Here is a 17,804-nt window from a genome sequence, read left to right as displayed (position 1 = left end):
CCTCTCAAACAAGGGACCCAAGGCCTGTGCCAGGAGGCAGGAAGCGTTAAGCAGCTTGGACAGTGTGGTCCCCAGAAGTGGAAGCTAGGGACAGGCCCTTGATGAGGCATCCAGAAAAGGGAGGGTCGGCACAAAGGCTGACAGTCCAGGGCTGGTCCCATGCGGGGCACAGACCAGTCTTGTCCACGGGGCCCATCCCATGTGCATCCTTTCTGGAATCGGCGTTACCAAGGCCTGGGCATAAACTCTCATGACAGATCTGTGAGGCCATGCTTGCTGTTCCTATTGTACGGGCAGGGAAACTGAGGCCCAGAGAAAGTGAGATTTGCCAAGGGCTCGGTGTGCTACTCAAGGGCAGAGTGGGGGCTGCCGCGCAGCAGTGGCCTCTGATTCTCGGCCACCTTCTGCTCTGGGCCTGATCGTGCGTGTCATGAGCCATGCTGCATCTTTCTGGGGGACTCATGGCCAGAGGTTCTTTTGGCAGCAATGGAGGGTCAGGACTGTGCAGGCTGTGGTCACTAGGCGAGGTTTCCACCAGACTGAAAGGAATGGTGACTGCCCTGGGCACAGCCATGCAGGCCTCTGCCCCAGGACCCACCTCACGGCATCTGTGCGCATGCTCTGCAGAGCCGAGCCACTAGGCAAGATTCTCCCTCGCCGCACCATGCAGAGGCCTCAGCAGGAGACACGCGTGCACCCTCTCTACCTCTGGGCTGTACTCCGCTGCGCCCTCTGACTTGGAGCCTCTTCCTCTGCCTGGCTACATCTCCAGCAACCCCCGCACCCCCACCCCAGGTCCCCTAGGCCTGGTCAGTGTCCACGGGCCTACCACCCTGGCTCCACACTTCGTGGCATGGGTCACATCACTGTCACCTTCGGCAGACTGCACTCCTCGAGGGAGGGGCCCAGAGGTCTATTCCCCCATCTCTGTACCTGGTGATCTAGTATGGTGCTTGTATACAGCAGGTGCTCAGCATGGTAAATAGAGGCTGAAGGAAGCAAAGGGCTCCTGAGGTACCTGGTACCCCATGACACAATGAGCCAGCCAGGATCAGCTGACCTCCTACAGGAAGACCTCAGGGGACCCCGCCCAGGGTCACCATGGCACCAGGAGCTAGTCCAGCCCTCTGCTGTGTCTGGAAGGACTACCGAGGGACCTCAGAGGGCCTTGCCGCCCCTGTGCTGGGCCCAAGGCACCAGGCCCTCCCTGCCGGCAGCCCTGTGAGCCGGCTCACTTCCCACATAGGTACTCACTGCCAAAGCGGAGGCATGGGTTCCTATGTATTATAAGCTATAGAAAACGGGGTGACATAAGTAACTGGCCGCTCCCAGGGCTGCTGCACCGTGAAGGGGCCATGCTTACAGATGTGCAGCTACCACCCCAGAACTCAGGGGGTGAGCCCTGCCCCCCCGTCACCTCTCCATCCCCTCTCCCCTCCAGTGGAAACAGTGATGCACAGGCTGTGCCTGCTGGGCTCCCTTCCCAGCTCACAACGCTCCAGCGGACTCAGCCTGACTCGCTTCCGCTCACTCTCGTCGTTAGGCCAGGCTTGGTGCCTTCCTTCTTCCCTTCTCCACCTCTGGAGCTTTCACCAGCTCAAGCGCCACCACCTCCAGGCTGTCTCCTTAGACTTGCCCCTCCCATGTCAGCTGTTCTGCACACTAGGACCGCGTAGCTTGTGGGTCTCCTCCAAGTCTGGGGTCCAAGAGGACGGGGACTAGCTGGGCCACGGGCTCGCCATGCCTTAGATGCACTCTCCCTCCCCCAGCCCTCGTACTTGAGGATTTCAGAACAAAGGGCCAGAAGTTATTAAAACTCAATTAAATTTCTCACTTCTCTGATCCTGAATTAGAATGGTTTGTCCCTGTGGCATCCACAGGCCCTTTTCCTCCTAAACCCCAGCATCTGCCCCACGTGGCCAGCTAGGACCCCCAAGGAGGGGGGCAGAAGCAGGAGAGGATCCCCCCTCAGTGCAGGCTTCTCTGGGGAGTGGAATCCAGTGCGTCTGCATCTGGCTGACCCCCTACCTCCATGGCCCAGATTCCCCCTCCTGTGGTGGTCAGGGTGCAGAGGCAGCAAGAAGGGAACTCAGGGCAGTGGCTTCCAGCCTGCATTCGTGGGCCTCTTCACCCCAGCGACCCTCTATAGCTGTCCTGTGTCCCCCAACCGAGGTCTTGCCCGGAGGCCCTTGTTTGTGCTCTGCCCTCTGATGGGCAGAGCCTCGTCTCCTTCCCCAACCTGGGGCTTCCTCTTTGCCCCAGCCAGCGTGGCTCGGCTTCCTCCCAATCCTCGGGAGCTCTGGGAGGGGCAGGCACACAGGCTCAGGAGCCAGGGTGAGCAGGGGGAATCGTGACCCTGTTTTAGCCACGCAGTAGCCGGGGCTCGCATTGTCTCTGCACCTCTGTTTCCTCATCTGTAAAACGGTAATTCTGCTCTACAGTGAGTGGAGGCTGGCTCCACACCTAGGGCCAGGGCAGCGGGCAAGTCTGCTGAATGACCAAGTGAGCAGGTGAATCACAGAGAGGCTGAACAGCGCTCTGGGGATGCACCTGGCCTCATGAGCAGGGCCACTGGGCAGGCGAGGCTGACACCCCCTTTTGGAGGGAGATCTGGGCCTGGGGTGCCTCGGCGAAGGTGTCCCCACAGGAGGCGGTTCATGCTGGTCAGGGCAAACAGGATGCTGAGCTTCCTGGTGTGACAATGGCCCTTTAGTTTCCTCTGACCTGCAGCCACGAGGGAGAGCTCAGCAGCAGGGCGGGTGGGTGTAAGGCTGACCCATCAGGCTCTGTGGACTTCAGGGGGTGTTGCACCCCAGGCCCCCAGACCCTTTGGCTAGCAGATGCTGGGGAATGACCACAGCTCTTCTGACCCTTCTCGAGGCCACTATACCTTGGAGGAGGAGCCAGGAGAGGGGCCTGCTCTACAAGGGCAATCCCAGGGACCAGGAAAGCCCAGCCCAAACACACAGCTCAGCCTTTCCTGAGGCCTGACAGGCCGAGCCAGGCCCTCATCTGACCACCACCAGCTATAGGGCAGGTAGGAGAAGGGGAGGAACGACGCTTCCCCTGAGGATCCTGTGGCCACACCCTACCTGCGCCTTCTCCCTCTTCATTCCCCGGGAGGCCAGCTGAGCCTGGAGGCCTTCAAGAGGCCTCGGGGGTCTTGGCCAGCTGGTGGGGACGCGGACAGGCGAGGCCGTCCCCATGAACACTTCCACCAGTTGCTGGGAGCAGCGTGCCTTGGCCCAAGCCTCATGCTGACTCCCAGGACCCGTGGGTGTGTGTGGGGAGCGCACAGCAGCTCACCTTCCCTCCCGCACATGTTCAGGTCACCTCCTCAGAGGAGCTCCCACTAAGCCCTGTTCCTGAGTGGTCCCTCTCTGCCACCGCACGCTGCCTCATCTCTCCCGACGGGTCCCCGCCCTTGTTTCCTTGCTGGCCGGCTCTCTGACTGCCTCCCTGTGGGAGGTGGGGGTCCCCAAGGGTTCCCACACAAGGAGCCCATTCACTCATTCAGCGCTCCGCCCATCCCTGGGGGCCCCAGGTGGCTCCTCTGGGTGGCACTGGCCCCTTGCCAGGAAGGAGCAGTGCTGTCTGGGTGAGGGGAGAATAATCAGCTGTAAACGTCGCAATCCGGGAGAACAGGCTGCTCAGGCCCCTGGTGCCCACGCGTGCGCCTAATCGGCTCCACGTGCCTGAGCCTCCTTTCAAGAGTGGGAAAGTGGAAGGGTCAAGATCTCTTAATGTTCGTAATGCAGGGGAGGCAGAAGCCACCGCCGGCCCCACATAAACACCTTTTAATTGTGCCGAGAAGGGTGGGCGGAGGCAGCCCACGCTACAGAATCCTCTGTCCTGTCGTCCTCCATGACGGTGCCTTTTAGAGCTTCCCCAGTCTGCAGTCGGATCCCAGCGGCTGACCTCCAGCCAGAAAACAGAGCCATGGTCCTTGCGCTTGTTCTATGAATGTTCCCGAGGCTCCCACTCTGGGCCAGGCCTCCTCCAGGCCTTCTCCCTTTAGGGCTGATCTGCTCATCTGACCCCCAGCGATCGGTGCATGTGTGGATCTAGGTCTGAACCGGCCTCTAGCTGTCTCAGCGCAGAATGCCCCCCTCCCCCAAATCCTTGCTGCCTCCTCCAGGCAGCCCCAAGCTCACTTGTACCCTCTTAAGCTGAAGGGATCTTCCTCCTGCTGGGGCTACCCCGTTCCATCTGCACCTCTCTGAGGTCCCCATGTCCCCTGCTTCTGGGCCTTCTATTCTCCATGGGCTGCATCTCTCCCATTAGACCAGTGGCTCTCAACCGGGGTTGTGGTAGGGCTTTGCCCCCAGGGGACATTTGGCATGATTTGGAGACATTTTTGGTTGTTACAGCTCAGGGAGTGGTGTTCTCCCGGCATCTAGTGGGTAGAGGGCAAGGATGCTGCTCAGCATCCTACAACGCACACAGCAGCCCCCACAACAAAGAATTATCCTGCTCAAAATGTCAGTCGTGCCGACACTGAGGAACCCTCCCTTCGATGAAAGAAAGAAGCAAATGAGCGGGAGCTAGGTGCAACGCGCTCCCTCCTGATAGGGGGGTGGTCCGCCCCACAGCTCAGGGGGACTCCTCAGCCCCCTCCCTGGCTCATTCCTCCTGTTCCTCTGAGCACCCAGCCCTGAGCCCAGTTCCTGAACAGATCTGGCCACACTCCCAACAATGCACCAGTTTAATTGGGTTAAGTGGCCATTAGCAGCGAAAGCAGGGCGGCTGTGTGCAGAAGGGTTTTTAATTTTACTCTTTAAATGATGCTCGCTCTCCAGAGAGGCGATGGAGGGTGGGAATGCTGCCCACTGGAGCCCCCCCCCAGATCCAAGGCTGCAGCTGCACCGCCCCCTGTCCCATCCATCTGGGCCTCACGGGGCTGGGCTGGGAGGGGTGCTCAGTGTCTGTCTCCACTGCCCAAGGAAGAACCTATGGGGGCAGGGACTTGCCCAAGGTCAGTAGGTCATCTCAGAGCAAGCCTCTGTCAGAGGAGGCCAGAGCCCCATCCCTTCTTCCCTCAGCCCTGCCCCCCCTGCAAACAGTCTATGCCATGTGATAGCACAGAGCAGAGTGGCACTGGGGGACAGTCTGTGGGGTCTGAAGCTCAACTGCCCAGATCTAAAGCCTGAGTTTGGTGTGAGACCTGGGGCCAGTGGCTTAAACCTCTCTGGGGCTCAATTTCCTCAAATGTAAAATGGGGATAAGATACCCTTGGGTTGTAGAGAGGATCTGGAGAGATCTGGAGTGTTCTGGCAAATCTTAGGCTGGGCACTTGGCAGGCCCTAAGAAAGAGGCCAATAACCAAGGGAGGGAATTATTTTTGCCCATTTTAAGGGAAATGTTCTGACCTCTGAATCTACGCAGAATCATCTGAGGAGCACTGAAAAATATTGAAGCCCAGGCCCACCCCTGGGGAATCTGAGGTATTTGGTTTGGGTTGGGGCCTGGGCATCACGATTTAAAAGCTCCTCAAGTGACTCCAATGTTCAAGCAGTTTTATTTATTTATTTATTTTAAAGATTTTATTTATTTATTTGAGAGAGAGAGAATGAGAGAGAGCACATGAGAGGGGGGAGGGTCAGAGGGAGAAGCAGACTCCCTGCCGAGCAGGGAGCCCGATGCGGGACTCGATCCAGGGACTCCAGGATCATGACCTGAGCCGAAGGCAGTCGCTTAACCAACTGAGCCACCCAGGCGCCCAGCAGTTTTAAAAACACTGCATGAAGACAAAGGTACAAAAGCACAGCATCTGGAAAGGTCTTGGCCCTGGGGACAATGGGAGGTACCTGAGGTGGAGCATGGGGAACATGGCACGTAGGAAGGGCAGAGCTTAAGGGCCAGGGTCTCTAGATCCTGGATCCCCAAAACCAGGCCTCTCCATGGTCTCTGGCTTGTTTAAAGTTGGAGGTAGGAGGGTCTCCCCAAGAGCAGGCGTCTAGCCACGTGCATGTCCCTCAGTGCTCTGGCCTTGGGCTTCCCATTCTCTGGGAACCGAGACAACTAAGCCACAGTGGCCACAGCCTCACTCCTGAGAGGAGGCTGGAACCCCCTGCCCTGGGGTCACGCCTCACCTCCTCAAGGCTGTGTCTCCTCCTGCGGCCTCTCCCCTAAGCCACACAGCAGAGGTGCCCAGGGATGGTGGCACAGGCTTTGGGGACACTGGTTTTTCTTTGTGGCCTTTATAAACGATGGCTCCTGGAGCTGTGAGACCAAAAGTGCTGGGCAGGGATGGTTTCATGTCCCTATTTTACAGAGGAGGATACTAAGGCCTGGGACGGGACTAGACCGAGTGCTCTATGAGGGGCCCTGTGCCTGCTCTCCCCCTGTCCCCCCAGCACCGGCGGGCATGCAGCAGGCCGTTAGACAGCTGGATGACTCGTGGAGGAAGAAGGACAACCAGGAAGAAAGGACCTTTCCGAGGGAGGGGCTGTGGGTCAAGGGCCCAGCAGGGAGCACAGCAGAGTCCTGATTTGGGTCCCTCTCTGCCTCCACTGTGCTGTAAGAACTCAGGCACCTCCCCTCCCCCACTCCTGGGACTCAGGACCCTTAGAAAGTGGGCCCTGGCTCAGAGAACCCCTCTCCCTGGGCAGTATAAGTCACAAGACAGCTCCCCTCTGTGTGTCCAAAGCTGAGGCCCAGCAGGTTTCCTGGACTTGGGAATGCTGGCTGCTTGTGCTGCAAGGCCCCTGACCTGGCCTACTGCTGCCTGACTCTTGGCCCCATAAATCACCTTGTGCAGCTCGGAGAAACTCGAAACAAACATCTGATTGTCCCTGATTAAATGAGACCATGAACTTCCGTCCTGCATTGCTCAGATCCCTCTTTGCAAGCCCCAAATTAAAATTCCAGACCAGAGCAAGAGGATTTAAATTGGATTACTGGATGGGGTCCAGGGAGAGAGGAACAATGGAGTGGGGGGTGAGGGGTCCAGCCCCCCACATCCCGCCCTCCATATGCACTCAGGCTGCAAACAAATGTGGGAAAGGAGAGAAGGGCCAGAACTTGATTAAAAGCAAATTTAAAACACAATTAAGACCAAAGCTCATCCTGAACAATTAGGACCAAGGCAGGGGGAAGGATGGTTGTCCTCTGCTTCCTCTGGGGATATGGACAGAAGCATCCTGTGGGCTGAGAGCCAGAGGCGCTGCAGCAGGGGGAAGCTTGTGGGCCAGCAGGGCGCTGGGAAGGCAAGGGCTGTGGGCTCTGCGCCTACCTCGGGAATCACGTGGGGAGTCAAGGGCCTGGCCTCGCATCAGAGTGACCTGGGTTCACATCCTGGCCTGAGGCACGTCCGAGTCTCAGTGTCCCTCCCCTCTGTGGAGTGGGCCTCCCTCACACGGCTGCTGTGGGAGTGGCCTGTGACAGACACGCACGTGGTGAGTGCCCAATCAGCGAGTGCTCTTTCCATCATTCTTCTGTTGAGAGTAATTTGTATTTGGCGCCAACGGTGGACCAGGCCATGGGCGAGGCTGCAAATGCGGGGGGAAGGAGAAAGCCATCTGCCCTGCCTCATGGGGCAGGGTATAGCATGGGGGGTGCAGGTAGAGGGTTGGGATCAGAACCCAGGCCTTGGGCTCTCCCCTCCCTGCCAAGCTGTCAAGGTGGATTAGTTGTCTAGGAGTGCGGGTAGAGGAGCTTGGGGAGGGACCCCAGCACTGTAGTGCCCAGAGAGGATGGGCAGGGGGCTCCACGTGTGGAGGGCAGGTCAGGCATCTGTCATTGTCACCACTCAGCACCCCTCACTGAGATGACTGGTCCTAAAGCTGGGGTGGGCAGCAGACCTGAAGGCCCAAAGGATGCCTCTTCCCAAATTTATCAGAAGGTTTCAACTCACGTTCAGGGCTGGAGGCCTGCACTTTGTAAAGTGGAGCAAAGCAAGGAAGTAGTGGGCGAATGAGGATCTGGAATGAATGGGACAGATAGCGACAAAGAGAGAAAGGAAGGGGGGGAGAGCACCCAGGTCAGGCCCAGTCCTAGGAAAAGCAAGGAGGGGACATGATGTGCTGGGTGGATGGGGCAGCAGAGTGTTTCTCACCATCACGGGAGACACTCTTGGACCCCCCAGGGACTGCTGTCCCAGCTAAAGGCTGGGCTTTGCCTCCTTCCCATGGCAGGTCCTTTCTCTAATTGTCTGCCCACCTGTGACCAGGAGATCCTGAAAGTCAGGCTGGGCTGGACTGAGCCCAGCTCTGGGTCGTCTGGATCCACACTGGGTGGGAAGCCCTCAGGGTCCACGCCTCTGGGCCTCTGGTCCCAGGAGGCCAGTCTCTCCCTAGTCTATGATTCCAGGTCACACAGGATGAGAAGGGGACCCCAGGGGGACAGCAGGGCCCAGCTCCTGGGGAAGGGGGTCCTAGTTCTCTCCTGGGGCCTAGAAGTGGTGGGTGTTTAGGCTAGGTGACTGCCCTGATCTGACCCAGCCAGGTCCCTGGCCTGAGCCCGGGTACGGCTTGTGTGGACTTGCTCATCCTTTTTTGTAACTAGTTTCACTGAGACACAATTCACATACTATAGAATTTACCCACATAAAGTATATAATTCAGTGTTGTGGGTTTTTTTTTTTTTAGCACATTCGAGTTGTGCAACCATCACCACAATCTAATTTTAGAATATTTTCATCACCCCTAAAAGGAACCCTGTACCCATTAGCAGACACTCCTTATCCCCCTCCCTTCCCCCCTCCCTTTCAGCCCTAGGCAACCACTAATGTACTTCCCATTTCTATGGATTTGCCTATTCTGGACATTTCACAGAAATGGGATCACACAATAGGTGGTCTTTTGTGGCTAGCTTCTTCCACTTAGTAGAATGTTTTCAAGTTCATCCATGTCATGCGTATCACTACTTCTTTCCTTTTGACCGGACTCCTCTTTTTGGCACAGGCTGGGGTTGGGGCCGAGGCAGCCGTGCCTCTGAACCGGGGGCAGCTTGGGCACTGTCCCTCATTTACTGCACAACCCCCCAGGGCACCTTGCAGCTCCAGAAGCCCCACCCCCACGCCCCGCACCTGCACTCCCTGGGGTGGGGTCTGCTGGCTTCGTACAGCTGGTCAGGGCAGCCTAGCAGGGTCTGCCAACCCACAGAATGGCAGCACCCTGGAGCTGATAGGCAAAACCTCTCCAAGATTAGAGGGGGAGACTAGACTCAGAGGGAGGCAGAGAGACATTCAAGGTCATGGGCAGAGCAGGGGCTTCGACCCCTAGCATCACAGGGCTCCAGCATGCTCCGTGGGGCATTCAGGGCCACTTCACACCCCCTCCCACCAGAGCTGCAGTCCACCCTCTGTAAAGAGGAATCAGAGGACTCCAAGACCGCCCGTGCCCCACCTTCATGCCCACGTAAGGCCCCCAAGACCCCAGATGGAGCCTCCCCCTGATAAAACCATCTGCTCCTGTTCTAGCTGCCCACATCCAGGTGGGCACTGCTCTGCCAGCGACGGCCTGGCCTGCATTCACGTGCGTTCACACCGGGCCGGGACGCTGCCCGGGCGGTGCAGGGCCCCTCCGCCTGGCCTGCCCTCAACCCGCACAACTGCACCTACCTTCAGGGCCTGCACTTTCCTGTCCAGCAGGCTCTCAATGTCTCCTGCCACCTTTTCCACCAACTTCTGAGGCTCGTTCTCCTGCACCTCAAACAGATTCCGGTTGTCCTTGTAGATCTAGAAGGAAACAGAAGCCAGCGGTGAGGCTGAGGCGGTCCCACATTCCCATGCCACAGCCCCCCCTTGCATATCCTCTCTGCCCAGAACGGTCCAGCCCGTGGCCCCGCCCCAACTCTGGCTCTGGCCAACTACGAGAGCATGGATGTCTGCGGGCTGGGCCAGTGCCCTCCTGAACTTGAAGGAAGGCTCCTGTCATAGATTCCACAGCTTGCCCTGGCTGTGGTTGGTGGGACGGGCTTGCCACTGCCATCTCTGGACTCGGGGGTGATTCCTCCTCCAGGAGCCGTGAGCAACACCCCCCTGACGAGTTCACAGTGGCTGAGAGCAGCAGACGCGGAAGGGTGGGCTGGAGAGGAGGCAGGGTGTGCGTGTGGGGGCAGATGGAACCGATAAGCACACACTGCATACCACAAGCCTGATGACACGAAGACACTGTCACACTCACTACACACACTGACACACCCACACGTGCATCAGAAACACCTAGCCACCGCCCCTCATGGACTCAGGCATCCATACCCCTTTGGGCTGGTGCTGCCCCAGGGCACTTACAGAAACTGTAGTGGGAACTCCGGGCACCCCTAGGGGCTCCTCTGTCATTCAGGGCACAGAAGATGGGGGCAGTGACCAGGGAAAAAGGCATGTGGGGAGGGCAAATCGGCCCCTCTCTCCTCCTTGGGGACCGGGTCTGTGCACACGCGCACGTGGGGGTGTAAAGCTGACAGTCTGCATCTGCATGTGTGAGTGCGTGTGTTATGGCTCAACACACACCCATCTGCGTGCATGTGCCTGCGTGTTGGGGGTGGGGTGGGATTAGGGCCTCTAGATGAAGTCTAGGGCTTCTATGTGAGTCACAGAAGCGAGTTCAGTGGGCCTCTTTGTTCCAGGCTAGGGTCTTGGGTGTGTGTATATGCATGAGTGTGTGCATCGTACAACCCTGCCTAAGTCCGTCCAGATGACCCCAGGAGGTCTGTTCCCCAAGCTGACTCCTTCACCGAGGTCACATGCCACCACTGAACTGCTACCATGGGGCCGTGCCATCGGGCTGTGCAGAAACGGAGGGATGCAGAGAGACAGAGAGAAGAGGTGATGAGGATGAGATAAGGAGGTGGGAGAGGCAGCTGATGAAAGACAGACAGGCAGGCGAGATAAGGTCGGGAGAGTGACAGCGAGACGTGGGGGAGATAAGGCCTCCAGTAGCAGAGGGGGGAGGACGTGGGGGACCAGGAATGCCCGAGCCCCGGCCCTGCCGCCCAGCCTGCGCCCAGCAGTCCAAGGGTTAAAGTACCACACAAAGCCGGCTCAGGCAGTCTCCTCCTCCTGCCGCCCCCCATCCCTCCCAGCTTTTCTTTTTGTCCTTCTCTCAGAACAAAATAATTTGTGGTGAATTCGCTCCTTCCCACAGAGCAGTGGCGATTAGAGGGTGAGGCGCGAGACCCGGACGCAGGGCAGGGAGGATGGGGGCCCCAAGTGGGCACCAGGGCCAGGCTGCTCCCTGGGCTCCCTGGGTCATGCCTCAAGGTAGAGGCCCCCAGATGGGAGGTGGTGATGGAGACGAGGTCAAGCAGGGGCCTGAGCCTGGGGGGGGAGGGGTCACTGGGAAATGTGGGGAGCCTGGAGCCCAGTGCCCTCTGTCAGGGCAAACTGAAGCTCAGAAACAAGAAAGGACGGGTCAAGGCTATGTGACTCTGAGTGGCAAAGCCAGGTCCTCCATCCTCCCAGACCTCTCATTCCCAGGTTTCAGGACTTTAAAGATTTATTTGTTTGTTTGTTTATTTATTTATTTATTTAGAGAGCATGAGCAGGAGGGGCAGAGGGAGAGAGAATCTCAAGATGATTTTGTGCGCTGAGTGCGGAGCCCTACATGGAGTTGATCTCACGACCCTGAGATCACAACCCAAGCTAAAACCAAGAGTCGATCGCTTAACCGACTGCGCCCCCCAGGTTTCAGGACTTTAAAAATACACCCTTTCCCAAGCATGGGCCGCTGGCCTGCACTGGTTGAGGCCCCATCTCAGCTACACTGGCTGAAGCCTCGGCCGAATGCACCCTTGGCCCACTTGCACCAGCAGGGGGCGCAGCTGCCTGGCTTCTCAGGGCAGGGGATGAAGTTCCCACACATGACTCCCCTGTCAAGGTCATTCCCAGGTGTCCCAAACAGGGCTGTCCATAGCAGTGGCAGCCCCTGATCACAGCAGCCTCCTGACAACTCTCCTCCGGGAGCCCGGGAGTTCCTCCCCACTGGGTCCAGGGTGCCCCTTGCAAACTGGCATGGTGACTGGGCCAGGGCTCAGGGGCCACAGAGGGAGTGGGTTTCCAGGTGGCAGGGTCATACCCCAGGGCTCTGAAAGGTGGCGTAAGGGCTTGAAAGCAGGCACCCTGCCAAGAGTCACCTCATCTCTGAACCTCAGTTTCTGGTGGATTAAACGAGAGAACAACAGTCCCCACTTTGCAGGCTGAGGGAGAACTGCAAAGAGCCCACGCTATTCTTGCCACTGCTATCGTTGAGGATCACCAGAATTCTGTAGAAGGAATCACAGTCCCTCCCCGCCTCCACTCTCCCTGCTGGATCTGCACACTAAGGATCCGAAGCCATTGGCTCCCACTCCTGGGCAGACAGCTTTGGTCGCCTGGGGTTGGCCCACCTCCAGCCCCACCCTCCTCCCAGGCCTCCCAGGGCAGCCCCTCTCCAGCCACACTGTCCTTGTCTCCAACACCTCAGCCTGAGCCCTGGAGGCTACAACAGGGGGAACTAGACACAGGTGCCACTGATAACAGTATGGCCAAGGCCAGCTCTCTTCCCACTCGCCCGAAGTATGGGGCCCTTGTGTAATGGACCCTTGGCAAATGCACATGCCCAATTCCATGCTCAAGAGCAGAGCTCTGGGACCAGCTAGACCTCGGTCTGACTCTTGTATTCCTGCTTGCAGCTGTGCTACCCCTTGGAGTCTGGGGCTCTATCTGCCACACTTTCTTCCTGTCCTAAGGACCTCTAAGATACCCCTCTGCTCGGCCCTGGTGCCAGCATTTGAGATCTCTCCAGCCCATTGACCTGGCATGCCCCTGCAGGCTTCTGGGTCCCCAGCCCATCCTGATGCCCACTACCGCACTTTTGCTCATGCTGTCCCTGCTTCCCTTCCACCCTTCCCTGACTTTCTAAATCCTTCCTAGAGCAAAGATAGTAAAATGGGCTAGAAGGTGTTTCCGGGGAGATGAAGGCTAAATCCCAGGACTGCAGGGGCTGGTCAAGCTACCAGCCAAGCCTGTCCCCCAATCCCAAAAGAGCCCCTGAGACAGAATAGCCCTCGTTCCTTCTATCCCAAGTGCCTCACCCCTCTCAACATTCCCTTGGACCTGTTCCAACTGCCCCTGTCCCCCGGGGTGGGCCATGAGTCGGGCCCTGTGTCTCAGGGAGATCTGAGGGATAGAATTCAGCAGATGGTCCCGCCCTGGGAGATAGGTCATCTCTCCATTGATGTTGTCTGAGGAGGTGCTTTCTACCTACAGGCCCAGCAGGAAGCCTGGGAGAGCCCAGGGCAGACAGCATGCCGAGGGCTGGCTCTCCTAAAGCCCCAGCCTCTAGCTCTGGTCCCTGGGGCCAGCTCGGATGCAACGGACAGGCTGGGGGTACACCGGGTCCAGGGGCATGGGCACTGGGTACACTCAGCCACCGCAGCAGGACTGCACGCCCGCTGCTGTCCTTGGCCCAGCAAGCTCATTGGAAAAACCCAACAGCTCCCACAGGAACGCAGCCTCTGAGGCCCCCACCACTGCACAGGGAGCTGGTCTACAGGTTGTGGCAGTTGGACACCAGCCGTGATGGGGAAGGGGGAGGCAGGGGCTCCATTCCACAGAGATGGTGAATAGTAGTGGGACAGGCCAGCAGACTAGCAGACAAGCTGGCTGGAGCCAGGGGAGCATGTAGGGGAGGGGTGGGGTGGGGGAACAGGGAGAACGGGGGTGGCTGAGACCCCAAGGGACAGTAATTCAGGAGGCAACTTGCAGCCCCTCGTTCCCAGGAGTCCCTGGCTCCCCTCCCTTGTACCAGATACCTATGGCCTCCTCCCCTTGAGGGCACCTCCCCCCATCAGTTATGGAGAACTGTCCCTCCATCTCCCCTCATCTCCTCACCTCCCTCCCTGTTCCCCCCCCCCCACCAGGTGCTGGCCCCAACCCCAACCCCAACCCTCTCTCAGCTCTAGTGATTCTTTAGTTAAGCAACATTTCCAGCCAGCCTTTCGGCCTAAGGATTTCCAGGGCTTGTGGAGGCCCCAGAACCTTTGCCCAGCCCCCCTGCGTCCCTGGGTGGCTCTACCTAAAGAGGAGGTGAACCTAGAGGACACGTGGAAGAACGGCGACCTTGGACAGGAAACACAGGGATACACACGGGGCGGATGGAGCCAGCCTCATCCCCACAGCTCCCAAGAGTCCTGACTAGGAGTGGGGTCGAGTTCTGAGGTACCTGGGAACAAAGACAGCCACCACAGGAGACAACAGGCCCCAGGACCAGTGACCTGGACAGCACCCCGTCAGACTGGAGAGGCACGTTGCCAAGTCCCAGAAAGCCGGCGGCAGTGGGGCTCTGAGCCAGCACCCAACCTGCCCAGGGAGAGGAGGAAGGTGTGGGAAAAGGAGAGGAAAAGGAAGGCGAGGGGGGGAAGCAGAGGAGGGCAAAGTCGGGAAGAGGGAGAATGGAGGCCCCAGGAACGACCCTGTTCCCCGAGAGCTGGCTCTGGCCACCCTGGGGCAGATGTTTTCACACTTGACCTCACTGATCCTGGACAACCCGAAGAGGGACTCTTCATGCCCATTTAGTGGACAGGCCACTGAAGGCCAGAGAGCTGAAGTTATACAGCAGAGCTCAGATTCAAACTGGATCTGTCTGACCCAAAGCCCTTGCTTCAGGTCCCACTCTGTGCAGTCGGGTTCCCCACACTTATTCCCATACTTGAAGATGAAGGGAGCACAAGGGATCAGCTGGGGGTCTTGGGGGCGGGCCAGGGTCACGCGGAAGGCCTGAGGCCCATGGGAGGCAGGAGAGCCATTCTGGAGGGGAGGAGGGGCGGACTGGCAGAATCAGCCTGATCAGCTAACCAACCACCCAGCCCTAGGAGTAAAACAGACTCGTGTGAGGCTCCTCTCCCGCAGCGAAGGTGAACGGGCCCTAATCTCTGGAAAATTAAATCAGAAAGAAAATGGAACGAGGAAGATTTGACACAGGCTGGGCCCTGCTGCTGGCGGTGTCCTCACAGGCTCAGGCCGAGCTGCGTGTTCCGCTAGCCGGGTGCCCCAGCACCCTGGCCCCTCCCACCACCCAGGTTACTGGGCAGGGCACAGGCAGGACTGTGCAAGCGGAGCCCCACAATAAGACCCCAGGGGATTTGCTGTTCTCCAATAAGCCCCCTCTATGCCAGTCATGTCTTAGTGTCCGGTCCATGGTCTTAAAAGGAGCCGCTAGTGAGGGTCCTAACTTCATGCCCAACAGGCCGCTGGAGGGAGAGCAGCAAGTGGGCCAGAGATGGTGGGCTGGGCCCCCCTAGGCTGGCCCACAGGGCAAGCACTGGAAAGGCCACAGGGGTGGGGACTGGAGACAGAGGTCAGCTGCTGGAATGGAATACACCTGTGCCTTGGGTAGGACGACAGGGGGCTCATGGTGGCTTAGGGACCCTGAGCTGGGACAGGAGGTGGGGGAGACTGGTAGTGATTAGATCAGGGACCCCAGGCAGTCAGGGCAAAGCTGGGCTCGGGGCTTCTGCCCTTACTCCTTCCTCTGCCTTTGTGGGGAAAATCAAGGGTACTGACATAGCTGCTAATCACCCCTGAAGACCACAGGATGGAGGGAGTAGCCGGGTGCCCTGTGGTCCCCTCCCACTGAGAGCACGCAGGACAGATCCAGGACAGGCTGCGGCTCCTGGGCTTTTGCTGAGCTCCACAGCCCAGCTCCTGATGGCACGAGGGGGACTGTCCCACAGTGCGCGCTGAAAAAGCCTAACCCAGCTTTGGAGACATGCCAGGCCCTGGTCTATGTGTGTGACCGACAGCTCCCCGGGGCTGGGGTGTAGCCCCTCCCTCGCCTACCCAGTGCGGGACTTACGTAGAGTTAAGGGCAAGGGACCCTCAGAGCACACGGCCAGTGTACGGGCAGGGATCACGTGCCACTCGCTCGCATGTTCCCCAGCTGCTGACATTCCCCAGCTGTCATGGCAGTTCTCATGTGGCCATGCCACCCTGCCACCATCCTGTGGTGGGTGGGCTCCATAGTTAGCTGTCTATGGTGTCATGTCACAAGCAGGGTTTGTACATTATGAGGCTGGCTGCCACATGATTAACATTCATACTGAATAGGGATTTCCTGGAACGAACCCCCGTTTAGAGGAAGTCACAGACACCACCCAGGCCAGGACAATGTGGCCCTGTGTGGGCTACAATGGAGAACGTGAAGGCAGTGTCGGGGCAGGGAGGAGGGCTCCTGGCCTGGCCTCCAGGAGCAGGTCAGGATGTGGCCCTCCTGGGTCGGTGGCCCATCAATTGCTCCGCTTCCTCCCCACCCCCGCCCCCACATTCTTACATTTCCATGAGGGCACGCCACGTTCGTGCCACAGGCTTCGGGGCCCTCTTAAGCCTGGCGCAGCAGAAATGGACCAGATCTTGTCCTTGTTCTCCTGGGACTCACCATCCAGAGGGGACAGATGTCCCTTCAGACTGCTAAGGGCAGAGGGGTGGCAGCAGGGAGAGGTAGGCAGGAGATAGGGGGGATGGGGCTGGTCTGCTTGGGAGGGGGCCGTCCAGGAAAAGAAAGGGGAGAGCCTGAAAGGCTGGGTGGGAGTCTGCCGGACTTGGGGGTGGCCGGGGGATAAGGGAGTGGGCAGGAGGAGTGGCAGGTGCAGAGGCTGGGAGGAGGGAAAGTCAGTGGGCTCCTCAGCAGCAGGAGCACAGGGGCTTGTGAAGGGCAGAAGGGAGGCTGGCGGACAGATTCTGAGCAGAAAGGGAGGTAGATACCCAGGAGGCTCAGGGGAGGGACAGTGTGGCTTAGATCATAAGGTAAGAGAGCCCTGGTGGCTCAGTGACCCCTCGGCCCCTCAGAGGCAGCAGCTAGGGGCTCTCACCGGCACACTCCCCTTCGAAAAACTCACAGGGGCACAAAGCCCCCGCCGCCACCCCCAGCAACGCCTCCCTGTTTTTAAAGTTAAAGTTTAGTTGACTGTCATCCATTACCGCAATTAGTACATTATGTCTAATTATGCAATTAGTGTAAAAAGTGCACTTGCTGCTAAGAATGGGAAATTACGCTGCCTTGTTACGCTGTAAAATCCATGTCATAAAAAGGCTCAGTCTCTTGTTTTTCAAAAGACACAAAACCCAACACAAAACAATAAACCAAATCCTCCCAGCTGAGCTAGGGCCAGTCTGCGTGGCCCTCCCTGCACTTGCCCCCACGCAGACCCCACCTCTGTGAGGCCGCGCATGCGCCCCAGGGCAAGGCCTGAGCCACAAAGACAGGCTGTGTTTGGGGGGCCCATTCCTGGGTGTGGTCCGTCTTCGGCCTCTGAAACAGACGTGAATTTCTTTTTCTTTTTCTTTTTATTATTATTATTTTTAAGATTTTATTTATTTATTTGAGACAGAGAGAATGAGAGACAGAGAGCCTGAGAGGGAGGAGGGTCAGAGGGAGAAGCAGACTCCCTGCCGAGCAGGGAGCCCGATGCGGGACTCGATCCCGGGACTCCAGGATCATGACCTGAGCCGAAGGCAGTCGCTTAACCAACTGAGCCACCCAGGCGCCCAACAGACGTGAATTTCTAAGCTGACTTTAAAACCATGGTAATCCTGATTATCCATCCATTATTCCAGACTTGACTTGGAACAAGGCCTCCGTGTTAAGGCCTATGTATTTCAGGTGAGAGCAGTCCTGGAAGGGTATTGCTCCACCCAGCTCCAAGCACAAATCCTTTCTCCAAGGTTCCTGAGGGCACAACTCTGAGGTTCCTGATGGCGCCCGTGAGGACAGGGCCATTTTCCAGCTCAGGGGAAACTGGAAGAACTTTCCCACACTCCAGGCTCCCAAGCCCTGGGAACACTGCCTGGATAGCTAGGGAGCTCCCTGTCACAGGAAGCATGCAAG

At 58.3% G+C, this 17,804-nt stretch overlaps 1 protein-coding gene across 3 annotated transcripts in view; it reads right to left on the bottom strand.

The window, feature by feature from the left end:
* Positions 1 to 17,804, bottom strand: part of CACNA2D2 (calcium voltage-gated channel auxiliary subunit alpha2delta 2) — a 114,741-nt gene that overhangs the window by 57,394 nt on the left and 39,543 nt on the right. For all 3 annotated transcript variants that reach the window (XM_021686992.1, XM_021686993.1, XM_021686994.1), the window contains exon 2: positions 9,563 to 9,679. In XM_021686992.1, coding sequence (XP_021542667.1) covers positions 9,563 to 9,679 — 117 coding nt within the window. The remainder of the gene's footprint in view (positions 1 to 9,562; positions 9,680 to 17,804) is intronic.

This window comes from Neomonachus schauinslandi, chromosome 1 (genome assembly GCF_002201575.2).
Source record: "Neomonachus schauinslandi chromosome 1, ASM220157v2, whole genome shotgun sequence".
NCBI lineage: Eukaryota > Metazoa > Chordata > Mammalia > Carnivora > Phocidae > Neomonachus > Neomonachus schauinslandi.
The sequence above is the reverse complement of the archived record's forward strand: the minus strand, read 5'-3'. Positions and strand labels throughout refer to the sequence as shown.